This window comes from Bicyclus anynana, chromosome 4, assembly GCF_947172395.1.
Source record: "Bicyclus anynana chromosome 4, ilBicAnyn1.1, whole genome shotgun sequence".
Taxonomy (NCBI): Eukaryota; Metazoa; Arthropoda; class Insecta; order Lepidoptera; family Nymphalidae; genus Bicyclus; species Bicyclus anynana.
In genome coordinates this window covers 14,976,011-14,999,192 of record NC_069086.1, presented here as the reverse complement: position 1 = coordinate 14,999,192, position 23,182 = coordinate 14,976,011, and the positions used below count along the sequence as shown (strand labels likewise).

At 36.9% G+C, this 23,182-nt stretch overlaps 1 protein-coding gene across 2 annotated transcripts in view; it reads right to left on the bottom strand.

Annotated features, from left to right (window-relative positions):
* LOC112054309 (voltage-dependent calcium channel type A subunit alpha-1) overlaps nucleotides 1–4,830 on the bottom strand; it is a 56,128-nt gene extending 51,298 nt beyond the window's left edge. For both annotated transcript variants that reach the window (XR_008250793.1, XM_052881211.1), the window contains exon 1: nucleotides 4,697–4,830. Coding sequence is in view for 1 of the 2 variants with exons in the window: in XM_052881211.1 (XP_052737171.1) it covers nucleotides 4,697–4,710 (14 nt within the window). In the remaining variant the exon portion in view is untranslated. The remainder of the gene's footprint in view (nucleotides 1–4,696) is intronic.
* Nucleotides 4,831–23,182: the final 18,352 nt, after the last annotated feature.

Here is a 23,182-nt window from a genome sequence, read left to right as displayed (position 1 = left end):
TAATTTTATCCTATGCTCGATCACACCTTCTGGGGTATTCTGTGTTCTGAGAATACAAATTACAAAATATGTCATCTAGTGCTTAGTGGTGGATATCCTCAGACCAACTATTGTATAGGACCTGCCTCGCTAGGTGTCACTTTTCTGTCAAAGTATATGATCAACGATCTAATGCGATCATAGAAGCTGTCTCTATAGAATCGATGTTAAATAGTTCTAATCGTAAAAAAAACGGACAAAACCTTCTAGTTTAGTATAAGAAATATACCAAATCTAAGCTCGTTTTCCTCAGAAAATGACAGACAATTTTGTTTGTGTGAGTGCGATACAGGTCCTTCTATAATAATTGGTCTGAGTGGATATCTTAAAGTATGTAGATGACATTTTGTCAATTGATTTGTTGTTTGTTTAATAGGTTGATAATAAATATACCAAAGATTCCTTACACCTGTAAAATGATAGGAACTTGCAAGATATGCAACACAGACTCGAGCTATATACTCGCTAATGATAGTTATTAGGTAAAAGATCTTATTATAAGGTAAATTACTGAAGACCATATTGTCGGAAGGCTTTATTCATTAATAAATAGACCAAAGGTTCCTTACACCTGTAAAATGGATCATAGCTAAATAATGGGACCGTGTAAGATAAGCGACACCGACTCAATCTATATACACGCTAATGATAGTTATTTGATCTTATTACAAAGTAACTTACTCAAGACAATATTGTCGCTAGGGTTGGTGGGTAATTAAGCCGTGCTATTCGAAATTGAGTTGTCACGTTGTTTTGATGTTAGCTTCGCTGTTGACCTAAATCGATGTCTGCTTTCGTTCTAACTAATAGCTTGCTGGCGAAACACGTTGCTTGTCTTTTTGATCATCAATAGAAATGGTTTACTACCTCTGGCTTTCTTGTTAGTAAAATTTAAGATGATATTACAAAAGCAAATCTATACTACTCTACTATTATAGATACGTAGTTTGTGCTGTTATAAGGGGTAATCTCTGGACCTACTAAAGCGATTATCGATCGCAAGCTAAATATTCTATATTTATTATAGGCTATACTTTATTATATTAATTACGTGGTCGAATCAGAAATGAGGAGATCCGCAGAAGAACCAATGTAGCTCAACGAGTCACGAAGTTGAAGTGACAATGATCGAGGAACATAGTTCGAAGAGCCGATGGACGTTGGGGTCCTAAGGTTCTGGAATGTCAACCCCGCACTAGAAAGCGCAGTGTTGGTGAACTGACGACATCAATCAACGACGGCAGGGATTCGCTGGATGCAGGTGGCTCAGTATCGTGATGTTTGGAAGTCCCTACAAAAGGCTTATGTCCTGCAGTGGACGTCCATCGACTGATGATGATATTTTATGCCCGAATTCTCACCGTGGGAAATCGGCTAACTAGCCTAGCTAACTGGTCTAGCTAATAAATCAATTTTTTTTTCGTTACTTTAGGAACAAGTTATATAAGATTATCATTAATTTATAAATATTAGGTGGGATAGTCCGTGATAGCCCAGTGGATATGATCTCTGCCTCCGATTCCGGAGTGTGGGTTTGAATCCGGTCCGGACATGCACCTCCAACTTGTCAGTTGTGTACATTTTAAGAATTTAAATATCACGTGTCTCAAACGGTGAAGTAAAACATCGTGAGGAAACCTGCATACAAGAGAATTTTATTAATTCTCTGCATGTATGAAGTCTGTCAATCCGCATGGAGCCAGCATGGTGGACTATTGGCTTAACCCCTCTCATTCTGAGAGGAGACTCGACCACAGTGAGCCGAATATGGGTTGAAGAGCGGGCGTCCACTAGTAAGCTTATAATAACGATTAGTAAGCTTGTATAGTAGATAGTTGTTATGAAATTTCAATAGATATACTCTGCAATGGGGTTTACCAAGTAGGTGTGAAATCAGGTCGAGTGATCAGTCGTACTGGAGGACACTGCGCAACTTGGCCTTAAAACGCCTCATTAACGAAAACACTCGAGTTATTGTCATCTGCCCTTATGAATAGGCCCTCCGCCAGCCGATAATACCCACCCAAGATATTTAGCCCTTTTACACATTATACTTTGGCATGACTCTCTGTATTAAGTGTCTCTTTTATAAATACGTTAAAAGTATAAAAAGGGTATTTGGTAATATAACACTAGCTGAATCGTTAAACTGATCATATCCACTCGATCACGACCATATCATCACGGCCTCCGATTCCGGAGGGTGTGGGTTTGAATCCGGTCCGGGGCATGCACCTCCAACTTTTCAGTTGTGTGCATTTTAAGAAATTAAATATCACGTGTCTCAAACGGTGAAGGAAAAACAACGTGAGGAAACCTATATACCAGAGAATTTACTTAATTCTCTGCGTTGGTATGTGAAGTCTGAAAATCCGCATGTAGCGATGAATGAATTTATTTACTTAGTCGAGGTTACTACACCATTGATGAGTTCCTTAATGATAAAGATGTTTGGAGGCCGTTGGATCAGTTTCCACCTTCACACTACTAGTACTAGTAAAACTAGAAATTGTAGTCAATTGTCATCAATTGTAAATTATACTTGTCATCAATTGTAAATTATAATATTGTTGGAATTTTTCAAAAGAGCAACTGTTGAGTTTCTTGCCGATTTCTTCTCAGCAGCCTTCCGAACCGGTGGTAGAATCTTTATAAATGGTCAAATGACGTATCAAAAGTGCTTGTAAACTGAGCCTACTTAAAATAAATGAATTTTGAATTTGAATTTTGAAAAACCCGCGACTAATGTACCTCATTTCTCCGCACGCACGATTTCCCGCCCGCACAGTCTTTCCCCCCGTCGCCCGCATATCATGGGAGTAACATCAACGAACTTGCCAGATAGGTGGATGAACTTTGGATAAAAGGATGATCATTATAATTAAAGGGTGGGTTTTCCACGCGTACGAAGCTGCAGGCGTCTGGAATATGTTCCAGACCCCTTTTATTTTTTTTTATTCTCTACTAGTTAGTCCTTGACTGCAATCTGACCTGATAGTAAGTGATGATGCAATCTAAGATGGTTGCGGGCTAACTTGTTAGGAGGAGGATGGAAATCCACACCCCTTGCGGTTTCTACACGACATCGTATCGGAACGCTAAATCGCTTGGCGGTACGTCTTTGTCACTAGGGTTAGGGTGGTAACTAGCCACGGCCGAAGCCTCCTACCAGCCAGACCTGGACCAATTAAGAAGCCGGGGATCGAACCCAGGACCTCCGTCAAGTAAATCCACCGCGCATACCACTGCGCTACGGAGGCCGTTAGCTTCGTATTTGGTATTGAAATCTCTAAAAATGATATCGTCCCACAGTGTGTAAACCCTTACAATATTTATAGGGAGGTACTGGAAACCATATGGTGCGTTAGGATCAGATGGCTTTTGCATAATACAACCATACAACCGACAAAATAAGTAAACGATATATTTGCCAAGGCTAATATTTAAATAAAAATATACACTTAACAATACTTAAACTGGTAAATATAGAACATCATCACAATAAACCCATATTCGGCTCACTGCTGAGCTTGAGTCTCCTCTCAGAGTCAGAGGTCAAATAGTGCACCACGCTGGCCCAATGCGGATCGGCAGACTTCACACACGCACAGAATTAAGGAAATTCTGTGGTATGCAGGTTGCGTCACAATGTTTTTCCTTCACCGTTTGAGACACGTGGTATTTAATTTCTTAAAATGCACACAACTGAAAAGTTGGAGGTGCATGCCCCGGACCGGATTCGAACCCACACTCTCCGGAATCGGAGGCAGAGGTCATTTCCACTGGGCTCAACAAATATTTATTTATTAGTGTAATGGGAACATGTCTGGTTCAATAAAAAAAATAACTAACATGCTCGCCAGTCCGTTTGCATGAAAAAGATTTTCACGAATTCCGCGAAAACCATTGATTTTTACTCGATATAAAGACTATTCGTTCAAAGTGTAATCTATTTCTAAATGAAATTAAGCCGGTTTAGTAGTTACGGTGTAAAGGAGTAACTAACATAACCGGACAAACTTGCGTTAGTGTGGTAAGCAACAAAAAAATAATAATTATCCTCATCGGTCCAGGCGTCGAGTAATCGCGTAACATATAAACATAATAAAAAATACAAAAAAAAATATACCTACAGACGCCTAGCAAAGAATTGGAGACTAGGCTGGCGAGTCAATTTTTGCAAAAATATATTTCATCTAACCTAAGTCTTAACGTAACAAAAATATTAAAATTAAACGGTTTTTCAGATAGCATGGGTATGGTGACAGTCGCCTGTACGACATTCATAATACGTACTATTATCGTTTGAGAATAGCCGTACCTACTGGACTGATGGCTTAACGTACGGGTTATAGTTCAGAAATTATTAAAAGAAAGAAAAACCTAAAACTCCATAGCCTGAACAAGCCTCGGGAAACAGAACTTTAAGATCATAATCCGAAGGGATGTACATATTCATATTATATGACTAATTATTTACTAAGTAGTCCCCAGCAAACATTTAGTTACAGTCATCATCATCATCATCATGTCAGCCGATGGACGTCCACTGCAGGACATAGGCCTTTTGTAAGGACTTCCAAACATCACGATACTGAACCATTAAATGTCTCAGCAAGTTACAGTTATATCAAACAATAAAACATAATAAATGTACCTGAACCGTGCCATTTTACGGATACCAAAATAGATTTACAAAATATGATCACTTTCATATCTACTATCACAATATCAACACATAAATAACAACACGATTTAAATATAAAACTAACATTTCACACGAGAATAAACATTTTGCCACTTCATTTACTATGTAATGAAACTATAACTTGACGCATGTCTAGTTTTTAATAATCTACCCTCGCAGATTTTTATGAGACAGATTAAAATTAACTACTCATTCAGTTAAATACTCACATAAGATAGTGTTATATCTTTAAAATAAATGGAGTGGTATATATATGAGATTTGTATTAAATTAATTTTAATCAAAATAGCTTCGCGAATATTTTATATTCAAGCAGGTATTAGTTAAATGTAATGATGAATTAATTATGAATGAATTATTTCAAATATTATACAAAGAACTGTCTTCAAATCGTACAACTTTTTGAGTTAATGCACCACTGGCTTGGCACCGCCTTCAAAGTGATCAGAATGTAGCACGAACGATGTTATTTTTCGCTTTTTAGTTTCTTTTATGATTTTGAATTTGGTTAAATTTATTTATTATTTTTTTTTTCCCTTATAGAATATAACCCTAAAGTTATGGGAAATACTCCCGAGCACCCTGTATAATAGTCAGACTCGTAAATACTATTAAAGATGTTTTTGGTGCCTCTTTTAGCTTTGTTATTCTATATAAACTTCGCCAAACTTCAAGTCCGTTCGAATTCGACGTGTTAGGTTGCGCGCTAAACGAAAACATAAATAGCTACGCAATTAGTTTTAAGAGCTGTGATAGCCCAGTGGATATGACCCATGCCTCCGATTCCGGAGGGTGTGGGTTCGAATCCGGTCCGGGGCATGCACCTCCAACTTTTCAGTTGTGTGCATTTTAAGAAATTAAATATCACGTGTCTCAATCGGTGAAGGAAAACATCGTGATTAAACCTGCATACCAGAGAATTTTCTTAATTCTAAAAAAAACCAATTATAAATTCAAAATATGTAGTCCTACATTCACTAGTCATTTGACTTGACATAGAAGATCGAATTGCAGTGTGGCTATTCGTCTTTGCAATTAAAAAAAACGAACCAAGGTGATCATAGATAAGTCAGAAAGCAGAGCCAAATATCGTTCCAACAGTCACAGTAGGTATCGGCGGCACTGTGGCGGTCATTTTTGCCGGGAAATTGCCCATATCCGATATCTGGCTGATACCTCGACTCTTTGCTATTTGTTTTTCTATTGACTACCAATGCTACTATTTGTATAGCAGATAGGTACGTGAATGCAATGTGAATATTCTGAATTTCAATATCGTTCTCATCAGAGGCTCCATTGTTTAATTAGCTTAGCTTTGTTATTGCATTTGATCCTAATTGTACATGGGTTCCGGATATTTGTAAAGTTATTTCGGTTACCTGTGAACCATTTTCACACATAAGGCGCGGGACAAGGAAAACTAAGTACATTGATATGATTTAATTTTGGATTGTTGCCGGATATATTATTAACTAGCGGACACCCGCGACTTCATCGGCGTGGAAATCAATGTAAACTTTCAAGCCCAATTTCATACTTTAGAGTTTGAATATTAAAAATTTTTGAATTCTTGAAAAATCTTTTTATGATTTATGAACATTTTTTTAAAACTGTAACTCTAAAAATGAAGGACTTTCCATACAAACTTTCAACCCCTATTTCACCCCATTTTTATTTTATTTTCGCAATAAAAAGTATTCTGTAACCTTCTTCGTATGAATTCATTCAGTAGTTTCAGCGTGATGCCCAAATAACAAAAAAAAAAACACGGACAGACAGAAAAAAAATTGAAAAATATATTTTTAGCTTCAGTATCGATTATACAACAAAAAATTTCAAAATATCTTCAATTTCGTATTATAAGTATAGATTTTAGATGGCGCTGGCGTCCGTTATGCCACGGTAACGTTTGGTGTTACAAATGATATAAGTAAAATCTCAAATTGCTATAGATATAGATGTACCCGTAACCACAGCAAATGAATAGGAACGTTAGTTAAGTAATTTGAAATTAGACTACACAGAAAGATGGGATAAAAACTATCTAAAGCGTTTTAATCTACATTGTGTGCTGTGTTTCATCTAAGTCGATTTTGTTATTTTGCTTGATTGAATAACAAACACAAACATAGAGATTTCGCTCCGCCTTACATGCGTATTAGACTTCCTTTTCGTGACAAATGCCTATAACTCGTCTGCGATCTACGTCCATTCAGCAATGGTGACGTAAGGCTATTCTTCTTTATGACACAGGAAAACATTTCCGTATTCCGTGTGTTTTTATACTATGGCTTCTTCTTGGATGCAATTTTGTTTGATGTGAAACATCTATTGCCGAACGTAAAACCGATTTCTGGCGTGGCGACGGATGCCGTGGCGACGCGCCGCCACGCTATATGATGATATATATACATATACAGTCTACATGCAGTAGTGTGTACGGTGTGGCGACGCGTCGCCATACATTCATGTATGCTCCGTAGTGTATACAGTGTTGTTTAACTATTATGTACCTACGACGTCATTAATTTGTAACATTTTGTATGGGGCGTCTTTCAGGGATCCGCGGCAGCACCGCCAATTTGACCCTTTAAATCCCTGTAGCTCCAAAAGTAATGATTGCAGATAACCTGTTACTTTTACAAAATTTCTTTACTATTAGCATACTCTTAATTTATATACAATTAAAAAAAACTGTCATCATCCCTATTCGCGCTAGGTTTTGATTAATGAGGCTCCTGCAAAAAGAAAGTTAGCAATAATTACCAGGGAGGCTATAAATAGTATTCATAAAGCAGGAGAGCAACGATGGATTTACTCAAGCGGCACATGAACAAGGGAGGATATCTTGCACGTTGTTGAATATCTCCATTAAGTACTTACTATGTTTATGTTTTTTTTCGAAAGTCAAACTATAACCTAATAGAATAACCGTCACAAAGTTGAAATATAATACCGTTATCCTACCACTATAACTGTTCTATAACCACGTGCGACGTTATTATTATTATAATTTTTTTTATTTTGAAAAAACAAAAGAACAAAACTAACAAAGTAACAAAAAAATATTAATAATAATTAATATTTTTTTGACGATTTCTGAAGTCGAAGTAATTAAAATTGTCTTAAAAAATCTCTAAGACATTTCACATCGCTGAAAACAAAAATAATAGATATTTGTTCTTTATCATCCGCTTAACTAATAGGTCTTCGCGAGGCTTGAATAAATTCACATTTAACATCATGGGCCCTACCAAAACAGAACGAAATAACAACGTAGCTAAATAATTTTTATCATTATAATTTTTTTCTTTTCATATCTCTAAGGTATTGCAGACCTAAATATTTGGAATTAATTAACGCGTTATTTGGAAAAGTGTTAATAGCCCTGCATCATTTTAATGAAAAAAAGTATTAAGTCATAAACACTGCCCACCCCTTTAAATGGTCAACTCGTATTCTTAACCACTTCTCTGTTTTTTATTGTGTCGCTAATTCCCTTGGCGTGACATTCGACAGTAAGCCGCCCACACACTACGTCCATTCAATACGGTATGTGCGTAGCTAAAGGTCATAGCACACATATCAACTACGAGTAGTAAAAGGATCGACACCAAATCAACTCGAGCCGTCCAATATTCTATATACGAAACTCCTTACGCACAGTAATAGAAATAATTGGAATGTAAATAGCCTCGCCGGCCGAACAGCCGAGTGGAGTAGAGGATAGTGACTTGTGCGATTATGCATTCAGTACGATTCTTTTAATAACTGAAAAAACATTGTGCGATGAGCCTGGGTATTTTTCAGTGTTTAGTTGTCAGTTGATATGGTTAACCTATAGTTCCGAGACTTGGTCGCTAACTATGGGCCTCATAAGAAACTCAGAGTCACACAGCGGGCGATGGAACGAGCTATGTTAGGAGTATCTCTGCGTGATCGAATCAGAAATGAGGAGATCCGCAGAAGAACTAAAGTCACCGACATAGCTCAACGTGTCGCGAAAATGAAGTGGAAATGGGCGGGGCACATAGTTCGAAGAGCCAATGGCCGTTGGGGTTCTGTTCTTGGTTCAAGATGCTGGAATGGCGACCCCGCACTGTTAAAGCGAAGAAAGCGGAGTCTTGGTTGACCCCCCACTAGGTAGACTGACGCCATCAAGCGAGTCGCAGGTATTCGCTGGATGCAGATGGCTCAGTATCGTGATGTCTGGAAGGCCCCACAAAAGGCCTATATTCTGCAGTGGACGTCCATCGGCTGACATGACGATGATGATGAAAGTTGTCCGTCTACGCTTCTACTATAATCGTCTGAGGGTCTGGTGTGAATTGAAAAAATATTTCCCTTATTAGAAGACGGCCTCTATAACATCCTACGACCTACGCTATGATCAAAGGGAGCGCCGTATCAATGAAAAATGTTGCAAAAATGAGTAAAATTATCTTCCATCGCGTGTATTTGCGTAAATGGTTTAAATTACGCCATATTCATTTTAGATACATGATTTTGTCGTAATTTACGTAATTGTGTTTCTTTAAAAGTTCTAAAAGAGTTTCCACGTGGACAGAGTCGCAGGTGTGTGCAAGCTTGGTATAATAATAAATAATCAAAGCAAGTAATGTTCACAATAATAAACACAATATCTTATCACGTAGATAAAGCACCCCGTTTTAATAACACGCTAACTAGAATGTCAACAGCTAATCTAGTTGTGTTGACTCCCTCATAGGAAATATTAGATTCAGAACAAACATTAGATAATGTGTTTATCTGGTAAATAAACAAACCGGCTTGGGCCCCGGCTTGGACCTTGACCTGAAAGGGCCAATTGTTTTAGTGAGTTTTGATATTACTACTCTCGATTGCACTGTACCTGTGCAATAAGTAGGATCATTGCACATAATACCTACTCAGAAAAGGATCGTCGCCGATGACCAGCTGGCCTATTCACTATTTTGATCTTTATTATCAACCCATTAATATAAACAACAAATCAATTGACAAAATGTCATCTAATACTAGGTGTATCATTAATGATATCCACCAGTAAGCACCGAATGACATTTGTATTTTGTATCATAGTATGTACATGACATTTCGTCAATTGGTTTGTTGTTTATTTTAATAGGTTTGAGACCAAAATAGGAAATAGGCCAGTAGCAGGCACTGTCACTTTGACGTATGTTAGTGGACATAACGAATTCTTACAAATTCTTACAAACAAAAAAAGTGATCCGTATTTAGCGACTAAACTGAGCTCACACATGCACAATTTTGTGTTAACTTACATTATATATTTATGTATATATAGTTTTTACACACATTGTAGACAATATTTAGGTATTATATGCTTCAAGAAATTTCGTTATGCGACTAAATCAAAATTTCACATTTGCCTGCCTAAGTTTTGATGCGCTAGTGCCCTATTTCTAGTATAAAATCGTTGGTATTTATGCCATGATTATGTTATAAAGAAATATTACAGAAACGTTATCTATTAACATTCCCACGCTTATAAATGTGAAGGATCGAATTATTAAAATAAACATTAAGGCGTTTGACTCCAGTGGGTGAAATGAGTGTGGGTGTGGGTGAAATGTTAATAGTATCGTGTTTACTTGTTCTCTTATACAATGTTATGTAATAAAATTAAAGTTTAACATAGTTAGACCCACTCAATTAAGATGAAAATGTCAATAGTTTTGTTCAAAGAAATTAAAATTTTTATACCTTATCAAATGCATGTCAAAGTTTTTGAAGAAAAATGGTGGACTAGTATATAATGAAAGTGCTATAAATTACAAGCAGACCCGACAAACGTTATTCTTCTATGCATATAGATTTTTTAGATTAGATTGGATGGTTATCTGGTGTGGATGGAACTGTATGTTGGTGAAATGTCAGATTCTGCAAGATTTGGAAATAACAAATTTGATTATTTATTGGTTTTGAATTATAAAGTGGAATGGCGATCCCGCACTAAAAGTGCAGTAGTCGACCTCACTAGGTGGACTGACGACATCATGTGAGTCGCTGGATGCAGATGTTTCAGTATCGTAATGTTTGAAGTTCCTACAAAAGGCCGAATTGAAATACTCGTAAATAATAAATGTAGAAGTTTCTTTATTAAACACATGCGTTTTCAAACAGCTTAATGAAGTCCCTCCGTTTTCAGGTCATTTATAACACAAGTTGATATAGCGAAATTGCCAATATTGCAAAAGAAGAGATAATAGTCAAAACGTCTTACGTAACATATACGCGTAAGACGTTTTGTGCGAGACAGAGTGCGAACTAATCTGATGACATTTTAAAAATGCTTGTTAACCAAGCCTACATAAAATACTCGTAAATATGCAAAAGGTTCTGTATTAACATGTGCGTTTTCAAATAGCTTAATGAAGTCCCTCCCTTTTGAGGTAATTAAAATTCAAGTTGATATAGCGAAATTGCCAATATTGCAAAAGAACGAAGGCTGATGAAATAACGCAAAAGGAGACAATGGTCAAAACGTCTTACGCGTTATGTTAACAGAGAGCGAACTAACCCGACGTTTCAAAAATGATTGTAAACAAAGCCTACATGAAAAACACGTAGAATAATTTAGAATTTGAATTTGAATGCAAAAGGTTCTGTATTAACACGTGCGTTTTCAAGCAGCTTAATGAAGTCCCTCCCTTTTAAGATAATTAAAAACACAAGTTGTTATACCGAAATTGCCAATATTGCAAAAGAGCGAAGGTTGATGAAATAACGCAAAAGGAGACAATAGTCTAAACGTGTAACGCGTATATGTTGACAGAGTGCGAACGGCGAACACGCCCGCGCCGACCTTCGACCTGTCGTAAATCCTCGGGCGGCTGTTTTGTTTACCCACGGTGGCGCCGATTTGTCGTTCCTCAGACATATAGAAACTTGGTACAACATATACCAGTGTTAGAAGGCACCCGCGACTTTGGCCGTGTGCAAATGGTTACATCTTTTTAAGATTTAAATGCAAATATTTTAAGATTAAAGGCAAATATTTTGAGGTCATATTCACTGGGCTATTACGGCTCTACTGGGCTATCACGGCTCTATAACAATGTTGCTTGCCAAATTTCATTCTAGGTCAATTGTATGGGTTACAATTCACTTGAAAGTGTCGAACTAAGCGTTTTGTTGAATAAACGGCTACATTGGCTACAACACCTGATGGTAAGTGATGATGCAGTCTAACATGGAAGCGGGCTAACTTGTTAGGAGGAGGATGAAAATCCACACCCCCTTTGGGTTTCTACGCGACATCGTACCGGAACGCTAAATCGCTTGGCGGTACGTCTTTGTCGGTAGGGTGGTAACAAGCCACGGCCGAAGCCTCCCACCAGCCACAGTTTTAGTTTTTGCAACTTTTTATGATCGTAGATTTGAGTGTACGGTTTAAATTTCAATTCCTGAAATAAAGGTCTTAACAATCAGACAAATGGACAAACAACAAAGTGATATTTTATGGGTTCCGTTGTATGTATGTTTCCGTTGTTGTTGTCTATTGAGGTACGATACCCTAAAACCTGCAGGAGAATGCCGTGTGAATCTTACTCAAACACGTTGTTGACAAAACGCGGATAATATGCCGCGATCTCCGACGACCGTAACTCCATAGAGCATAGCCGCCAGTCCCAGCCGAGTCGGCGCCGACCCGTCGTTTCTCGGAAGGACTCAAGGACGCCTATCTGGCGGTCCTCCAGCCAGCTGTAATGCTATTCTGTAACGATAATTTGTAACTCGCAAGTTCGAGATTTGAAGTCACCTCAATCTTTCTCTGTCTAACACGATACAAAAGAATGAGAAAGATAACACTGAATTTCAAACTCGCACTTGCGAGTTATACGAAATATCGTTACAGAATATCATTGCTGAACTGCTACTTAGAACAACAACTAATTTTCCAAGAAGTTCTTTCCATTTATTTAGCACGTAGATCAAATTATATCTGCCCATTTATCAGGTCACATTGCTCTTAATACGTGAGAGTAATTACTTTAATTGGCTTTTATACATAGACTAGCGGACGCCCGCGACTTCGTCCGCGTAAATTTCCTACGTAAATTTCAACCCTACCCTACCCAACCCCTACACCTACCCTACCCCTACCCTACCCTACCCCTACCCCCACCCTACCCCCATCCTACCCCCATCCTACCCCTACCCTCCCCGTACCCTATCCCTACCCGTACCCCTATCTTACGCCTATCCTACCCCTACCCACCACTTCCCTATCCTACCCGTACCTCTACTCTACCACTACCCTACCTCTACCCCTACCCTACCACTACCCTAAACCCGGCCCTAAACCTACCCTACTCCTACACTACCCCTACGCTTCCCTGCCCGTACCCTACCCAACCCTGTAACTTCTCTATCTTACTCCTACCCTTAGCAAAATTGGTCCAGTCCTTCGAGAGTGGTGGTATGACCAAGAGAAATAGAGACTTTTATGCTAATAATATAAAGAGGTAAAGTTCGTGTGGTTGTAGGAGGTAATCTCTGGATCTACTGGACCGATTTGGAAAATTGTTTTACCAATAGAAAGCTACGTTATTTGCGAGTGTCATAGGCTATGTTTGATCCCCATATTCACACGGGAACGGGAACTACGTAAATGAAAGCGCCGGGCGTCATATAGCGGAATTTCTGCGTCTTTTAGAAATTTTGTATTATCTCCGAAACTATTTAAGTAATTAACATACTGTAAAGGGCAAATCTTATCTCCATAATATCCTTGTGATTATTAAATAATTTATTTTAATAAGGATTAAAGTTTAGTTGTATAAATAATGACGTAAACCTAAGTATATAAAATCAATATTTTTTAAAACACAAAAGGTACTATATCTGCTAATATATAGAAGATAGATATATGGTGTCGCGGACTTTTTTGTAGAACTTTTAAAGATACATAAAGTCTCCATACATTAATTTCAATTTTACACAATAGTTTAGACAGCGCATGCGAATAAGTCTGTTTAAGAGGATTTTCAGTCCGACCTGTATGACAAAAACTGTGATAACTCGACTAATATATATGATACCAATATAAAGTATAGCCTATAGCACTCCCCGATAATGTAGCATTCTACTGGTGAAAGAATTTTTAAAATCGGACCAGTAGTTCCGAAGATTACCCCATTTAAAAAATGTGACAAACTTACAAACTTACAAACTTTACCTCTTTATAATATTAGTATAGATTAGTATAGATAGGGATAATATACAGCGAAAATTCAACATGTCACAGCTAAAGGTGTGACGTCATCTATGTCGTATGGATAGATGCAAGTATTTTTATACCCTTCTATGGAGCTTACATACAACTGACGTCAAACGTCTTTAGCATAACGTTGGGTGACCAATAGCTTAAAATTCTAATAATATTCAAGTTTTATTTGTTAATTTAAAACTATATATGATTCATTATAATCATCATCATTCACAGCCGATGGACGTCCTCTGCTGGATCAATATCCATCTTCTTCTTCTTCTTGATTTCTTCTTGCTTCTTGATGATTGATGATGAGACGAAAGAGAGAGTGATATTTCCGCTATTGGTCGACTACGTATTTTTCTCTTCACGAGATATTATGCCATGGCTCACATCTTAGGCCTACATACCTATTACCTATTATCATATTTCGCTGTTTTTTTCCACAGCCTACATCTCTAATCGTCCTGCATAATTGAAGGTAAACTTGATGGTGTGTGGTTGCCGTTAGCATAACCTACACGTTCATTAACAACTAACTTTTCGGGTCTGTTGTGAAACGGATTAAATTTTTTAAGCGTACATAACTGAGGTCCGCTTTTTCGTTATTTTCTTTTTTCCTTTTCACTCGCAATGCGTAGCGGGTAGGTTTTATATTGAGTGACCATATTCGTTAGAATTGCTAGCAACCGGATATGTATTCGGCTAAAGTTTTATTTATTTTCGGCAATGTTATATTCTTTGTTTATATCTGTTCGTCTGTATCGTCATAACATGGAGTTAAGTTTTTCACAGAAACCGCGAGATTTTTTTTAATATTGATATTATGACGAGAGTACCATCACACCCATTTACTTTATTCAAATTCATCGTAAAATTATGCTTTTGCATCGTCATAATATTCGTTACTTTTTATATTAGTTGATTGGCTGTTGTAGTTTTTCCAAGAGACATCGCGGAGTTTATGCGTTTCGGAGAAATGGGTGACGAGCCAGGAGCTGTGAGTCATGCATAGTGATGTCAGTCAGTTGTGTAGTTTGTCTGCAAAACCACAGATTAATTAATAATAAGCAGATGGAGCGAGATGGAGCGCACGAAACATGACGGTGTCGTACCCGTCACAAATTCCAAATTCAAAAACGAATACATTCTCGAGTCAGTACGACACGAAGCGTTGCAACAGTAATTTTCAATATATCATGCTACTCACAGAGAGATAGAGGTGAATTCGAGACACGCACACACACACGATTAGCGAGTGAGACGCGATAGCCCAGTGGATATGACTTCTGCCTTCGATTCGGAGGACGTAGATTCAAATCTTGTCCAGGGCATACACATCCAACTTTTCAGTTGTGTGCATTTTAAGAAATTAAAATATCACGTGCCTCAAAGAGTGAAGAAAAACATCGTGAGAAAACCTGCATACCTGAGTATTTTCTAGGTGAGTGAAATCTGCCAATCCGCATTGGGCCAGCGTGATGGACTAAGGCCTAACCACTCTCATCCTGAAAGGAGACTCGTGCTCAACAGTGAGCTGAATATGAGTTGTGAATGATGAATAGCGAGTTAAAAAATAAACAGAATAGCGCTACTGGGACTGATTTCGGGATCTCAGTAAAACGTACTTGAAATGTTCCCGTTCTTTATATATGCCACAATAACAAATACTTACTCGTATTTTATACCTACTACTGCGTGAGCTAGAGTAGCGACTAGGGTTGTTGATAAAATATCGATATATTGAAATATCGATATTTATTACTAATATTCTTAAAGAGATACTTATCTGTGGTCTTTCAATAAGGTCTGATTAGCACTTAGCAAAGTTAAAAAGAGAGGTTATGAAAAATTACTGTCTTGTTGTAGTGCAGTGGAAAAGCACGTCTTTAATTATATAATTTTATTTATTTAAAATCTAGTTACATAGAAAAATAGTGAATTTTATTAAATACTTAATTGTATATTTTTTTAAGATTTCAATACTCGCGTATGTTTAAAAAATAAACTAAACTATATAATTTTTTAAAACTTAGCCGAAAAATCTAAAAAAATATTTATTTTCGATATATCAAAGTCCGATATTGATATATTTAAAAATATCGATAAATCGAAACTATTTAAAAAAATATCAACAGCCCTAGTAGCGACCTTGCGCTGGAAAACGCAGCGTTACCTATTATACTCATTGTTGTTGCAGAAACTACGTCAGTGGATCCGTGGGTAACTTGTGAAAGTGTAAAAAGTTCGATATTTCGACAAAAAACTGCTCGTGGAAAAGAATTCGTCAAAAATGTTACAGCCATTATTTTAGACATTGATCAATACTTTCGTGTTCTTTGTTTATTATTTTTTTTTTTGATATATCAAAAAACCAGAGCCTGTAGCTATGTGGCAAACGCTTAGAAAATTTAAAAAATATGGTAATAACATTTGATATCTACAGGTCACGTGATCAAGTTATCGATGGGGTCTGTCGTTCCCATACATTTTTTTTTAGTTTTCTAAGCGTTAGCGTTTGTAGAAAAAGAATCGACGTACGACATGGCTACAGACCCAGGTATTTTTAGCACTCCTAAGGTAATATTATTTACTGTTCGGTACAAAGTATACCGAAAATTGAAATTGCTTGAAATTGGAAAATTGGTGGTATTACACCCCTGAGCCTGATGTCGACATCTTTGATTATTATCATTAATTACTAATTATGACGACTAGAATTATTTCTGATCATGATCATCAGACTCAAACGTAATCAATTTAAGCCCACCAACCGGCAATGGAGCAGCGTGGTGAGTGTAAGCTCCATATTCCTTCTTACATAAGGAGTGAGGATAACTATATACATGTTATAGTAGATCGACAAAAATAGGCGCATTGGTAAAACTTTATATTTTGTTATTTATGTAATTATATTATATGACCTCTGTCTCTGATTCCGGAGGGTGTGGGTTCGAATCCGGTCCGGGGCATGCACCTCCAACTTTTCAGTTGTGTGCATTTTAAGAAATTAAATATCACGTGTCTCAATCGGTGAAGGAAAACATCGTGAGGAAACAAACCTACATACCAGAGAATTATCTTAATTCTCTGCGTGTGTGAAGTCTGCCAATCCGCATTGGGCCAGCGTGGTGGACTATTGGCCTAACCCCTCTCATTCTGAGAGGAGACTCGAGCTCAGCAGTGAGCCGAATATGGGTTGATGACGACGATTTATGTAATTGAGCAATAGTTATTAAGTTGTTTTGTTGTAGATAAGAATGAAGTATAATTGGTTGTATTCATCACAACAGGAGTGTCTTTCGATAACATCTCTCTTTTAAGTAAATGAAATTATTTATTGGTTATATTTCGAGTGGTTTCCCCAAAAAATATTTATTTATACAAGTATTGTGAAGATTACTATCTACTCGTACTCGTACGAGTATATGAATACAGTGTTGTTATTATGTTGTTGTCGTTTGCAGCGGCGTGCAGAAGGTGTTTAACTAAGGCAGGCACTATACGTACAAATTGTATGAAATTCATTTCTATCTTTCTCATTCTATAGTACTGTGTTAGACAGAGAGCGACAGAGATAAATTCGTTACTCGCACTAGCGAGTTATATAAAGAACCTTACAAAATAGCCTTACAGGTACAGTTACAGTAAAAAAATGTGTAATAAACGAACCATCTCAATGGATTTTTGAAATGGATAGTGTTTATAATAATATTTCTTTTTTTCTAATCTTTCAAGATTACTGAGAAGGGTTAAGTTAGCTTTCGAATAGGTTCTTGAGTAAAAAAGTACTAGTCAATAAGATTTAGCGTTCCGGTACGATGTCGTGTAGAAACCGAAAGGGGTGTGGATTTTCATACTCCTCCTAACAAGTTAGGCCGCTTCCACTGCAGCATCACTTACCAGCAGACGAGCCTGTAGTCAAGGACTAACTCGTAAATAATTAAAAAAAAAATATAGTTACAGAGTATTAAGTACGGGAAAAAGCTTTGGCTTTCCATGAGACCTTAACTTCTAATGTCTTTACAGTGAAAGTAATAGCTTCATTTTTACTATTGTATACTAAGTTCTTGATAAATTTGTAACATGGTGATAAACAAAAAAAACCCAAAGCGCGATTGGAACCCTCGCAACTTTAATTTTAAACTTTCGACCAATTATTATCACCATTATCTAATAACCTGATTTTTCGAAAGTGCTTGTATTCTAAGCCTATTAAAATAGATGAAATTAATTAAAAAACCGTAAAATTATATTGCCTTATTTTAGTAGGCCTTGATGTCAGCCATCAGCCTGTAGAGTATGCCGTACTATTTACGTAACACCCTGTATAACGAACAAACATAACATACAACCGTCCAACAATAGACGTGCAATACGTATAGTATCAAAACACCCATTCAAAATTACGCCCACATGCTCTCGTGCCACATTCGAATTTGCATAATAGACACATTGGGTCACTAGCATACGCCCGCGACTTCGATCAGCTAGGCCATTCTGTAACACCTCTATCTCTCTCTGTTTAACACGATACTATAAAATGAGAAAGAAGCGGTGAATTTAAAACTCGCATTTGCGAGTTATAAATAATTTTAAAAAACATAAAACCTGATATTATGATTGTGTTCTCCCCTCCCCTATTAAAGTATGTGTTTAACACTCCTCGTGAATATAGGTAAGAACTTTTGCAATCCGGTAGATCCTGAAACTAAATAAGCAAACACACAAACGCTTCAATAATACTAGTCATCAATAGTCCATATTCATTTGTTTGAATAAGGCTTAGTTTACAAGCCATTTCGAAACGTCAGGTATTAATTTTATAAGATAATCGTGAAAACAATTAGTCGAAGACCTAAAATTTAATTTACGAGGGTTATAAATGAGCTTTAGAATGAAAAGGGCCCACAACAAACTTAACAACAGATAAATAAGTAGCCAGTAATGTAATACATTTAATTTCCAAACTATTTTGTCGTTTATATAGTCATTAACACTATAATACGACTTTTCTATAAGCTTTCGTTTAATAAAAGCTGTGAACTTATTGAGAAACATGCCTGTGGTTTCATCGAGAAAGAACAAGTTTACACATATTAAAATTTAGGACAATATTCCACAGATCTGAATGAACAATAGTAAAGCACCGCAGTGGATGCTGCGCCGGGCGGCGCCGTGTCGTCGCGCACAGTAGGCGCCGCCGCGTCTCGCCCGAGCCTTCGTAAGACGGTTGGAACTTGCCCAGAAAATATTTTTTCCCCGCGAATATAGGCTTCGAGGTCACTCTGACTGTTATGTTAATAGGACATTGGAAAAACCCAATGGCATATATTATAATTCATCAATGTCACGCCTTATTTTTGCTTTTGATGCTGCAGTGTATCTTTTTTTTTTGTTCCCCGATTTTGCATATCGGATGGAGTTTAGATGGCTTTTTAATTGTAAATTAAGTTTTGATTTTATGTAACTTTTATGAACGGAATATATTGACTTTTAGCGTGGTTGAGAAAATTAAGCAGATAATGTAAGAAATGAGAGGTTATAGATTTTTCAATGTATTAGAATCATGTCTAAAACTTTGTCCAACTACGCTTACTTAATAAGTTATTTATTTTTTTTAATTTAGTACACCTAACGTGCGTAACTTTTTGAATAAAAATATTTAATTTATTTTTATTCAAAAAGTTAAACTTAGAACATAAGGTTATTAAATTAACATCAAATCGTTATGAAAACTGTTTTAATAAATAAAAAAATCTATAAGTAACATACCTTTTTAACTCTTTAAAGATGTGTTTATTCTATTTTTAAGAATTTTATAAACCTGAAACCCCTTGCTTCAGAGAGCACGAAAAGGTCAGGTCAATTACAATACAATTGAACTAATTTATTCACTTCACAATCTTATTCCTGCTTCTCCTTTCTACTACAGAAGAAAAGCAAGACGTCGTGGACGGTTCCATGCATTTAATTGTATTGAGGAAAGGAGGCCTACGTCGAGAGCACGCAACGTACGAAAGAAAGCAATTTAAAAAAATGGCTGATGATGAAAATAATATTTTAAACCTCATAAAAGTGAGATTTAATATAAGTAAATAACAGAATACACACATAAAGCAATAACTGGCAACATTTTATATGTCGTTAAGCTATTTTCGCGGCAGAGCGTATACGATTCAGTCGTAAAATATTTCGTCTTCAATGTGCGATTACCAATATGCTGTTGAAATGAAAGCGAAAATATTTACCAATTTTTGCGTATTTTAACCATTTGACAACCTATTCTCTCCTTCTTTTTCCCTTTCAACATGTATTGCATGAAAGGAAGCGAAGGAAAGCTAAGTAGCCACGTGCGTTGATGAATACAACTTAAAGTGGTGATGAGTTGCGAAGCTGAAGTGGCAATGGGCAGGGCGCATAGTTCGAAGAGTCGATGGACGTTGGGGTCCCAAAGTGCTGGAATGGCGACCCGGCACTAGAAAGCGCAGTGTTGGTCGACCCCCACCAGGTGGACTGACGACATCAAGCGAGTCGCAGGGATTCACTGGCTGTAGGTGGCTCAGTATCGTGATGTTTGGAAGTCCCTACAAAAGGCTTATGTCCTGCAGTGGACGTCCATCGGCTGATACGATGATGATGATGATGATGATGATGATGATGATGATGATGATGATGATGATGATGATGATGATGATAACTAAGGATATGCCCTGACTGAGTTTGTTGTTGGCTCTTCCCGCACTAAGGCGCGATTTGAATCCTTGTAACTTTAATTTTAAGTTTTTGACTGATTATTTTGATTGATTATCACCTTTATCTAATACGAGTTATATTACCTGACAACGCACGAAGCTTCGTCACGAAAGAGAATTCTATTTGCTTCGGTGATGTTTTGTTTCAAGAAAATCGAATACATATTAAAGAAAAAAAAAACTTTAATAGACTTCATGTAAACTTTAGTTACTACACTTTGAGTCAAAAGACCGAGAAGCCCAGCCCAGCCGAGCTATAGCGAGATTGCGAACCGTGATAGCCCAGTTGATTTGACCTCTGCCTTCAATTCCGGAGGGTGTGGGTTCCGGTCCGGAACATGCATCTCCAACTTTTCAATTGTGTGCATTTTAACAAATTAAAATATTACGTGTCTCAAACGTAGAAGAAGCACATCGTGAGGAAACCTGCATACCAGAGATTTTTTTTAATTCTCTGCGTGTGTGAAGTCTGCCAATTGTGCCAGCGTGGTGGACTATTGGCCTAACCCCTTTCACTATAAGAGGTGGCTCGAGCCAGTGAATCGAATATGGGTTGATGAAGCATTAGTTAGTACTGACTAAAGTTTACTTTATGTAATCCTTATTAAAGTCTATTTTCTCATAATACAAACACATAAGCGTACGTCTTCATATATGGTGATACGCGAGCCCCGCCACCTTTGTCCTTCAAAGCGTTAGCTTTAGCATTCTAAGTTATGTGTTGTCTAACGTGCAAACGTACGAAAGAAGCAAGAGCTATTAAACTTTCAGGTTTTCTAAAATGCAGGTCTTAGCATCACAAGTTTAGTCTAATTTGAAACGAGTATTTAATACAACGATGTAATAGAGATTTTCTGAGCTAAATCTATTCCGTATTCTTGACATAGATTTTTTAATATCTCGGGCCTTTTTTATAGAAAATTACTATGCGCCGGTGAATAGCGGTAGAGATGCATAATAAAAAGCATTGCTGGCACATTATGAAGCTCTCGCAGAGAGTGCTACCCTTCTTATCTGGTTCAATGTAAAAGCCATCGATGTTGCACGTGTCTCATGATATATATTATTTTATATAACTATCATTTCATTGTTTTTGTGTACAACTACTTCATTATTTTATGCTTTTATTATATTGCGAGAGCTGGTAGACATTATTGAGTATTTGAGCCAACAGAACGCAGAAATAGAGAGGTACATGACAAACATTCAATTTGCTTAAAATACCTACCGAAAAATATTGAACAGCTCTCAGACAATAATGTTGACTTCTACAGTTTTATAAAACAGCATTTTTGATTTTGGTTTTACGTTGAAGAATTAATTCGTCTAGTCTAGATAAGGTTATTATAATTATGTATAATATGTAGGTACATAAAACAGATACCTTTTTAATAACCAAATACTAAACAAATAACGGCATTTGTGGTTCTAGACATGTACAAATGCATATAGATTGCGGTTGGATTGCGGTCTCAAGTGTGTCTTATGATTATAGAAATAGATCAATTGTGGTTTTTAAGCAATATTAAGTCAAGTTAGTACAAGCGACAAGACCAAGGAAGGTTCGGTGTTAAGTTTCTTTGTAGTACTCGATGAATGAAACAGAGAGTATATTAAAATCATAGTTCATTAAAGCCATTTAACACCTGACCTGCACCGCAGGCGAAGCGGTTGGTATTCTTTATATACAGCGTGACGTTGTCTACGCTGCCTAACAAACAACTGAGCTCAAGTCATCAAACACCCCAACACCGACACCTCCTCTCTACAATAACATAAATAATGAATGTTAATACCACCTATAATCGAGGAACTTGTAACAAATTGCCAAATATCTAATCAGTTGGGAATTTTTCTTTCTATTTTTTTTTCCTACTCGTAATTCTAATTACGTCTGTCTCAGTGTCGTAAAATAAGCATAGTGACTATTGCAAGCGACTGTTGAATTGAATTGCTAGTGTAGAATTGTTCTTTAATCATCATAATCTATTTACTTTAACACAAGGGAACAAATTTGTTGTGTAAACAACAAAGTTTTTTTGATATTGCTTTAAATTGTTTTATGAAGTTGTGACGTTATTATCTACTATTATTGCTTATTAACCATATATTGCAATATGGTGGATAATAATAATATTTACCGTAGGAGACTATTACAATTTTCAACCCCATTCGCGTTTCGCCAAATGATTTTTGTTACACTTGCTGAAACCGGCGGAACTCTGAATGCCGTCGTTAGTATGCGCAAGAATATGAATGGTAAAACACACTTGTCCCCATTTTAAGCCGGTTCGCTACTAACAGCTGAAAAGACGCGAAAAGCTGAACGGATGCATACGCATCCCTTACAGAAGGCGAATATTTTATGACACTAATAGTCAAAAGTCAAAAGTCAAAATTCATTTATTTCAATTAGGCTTAGTTTACAAGCACTTTTGA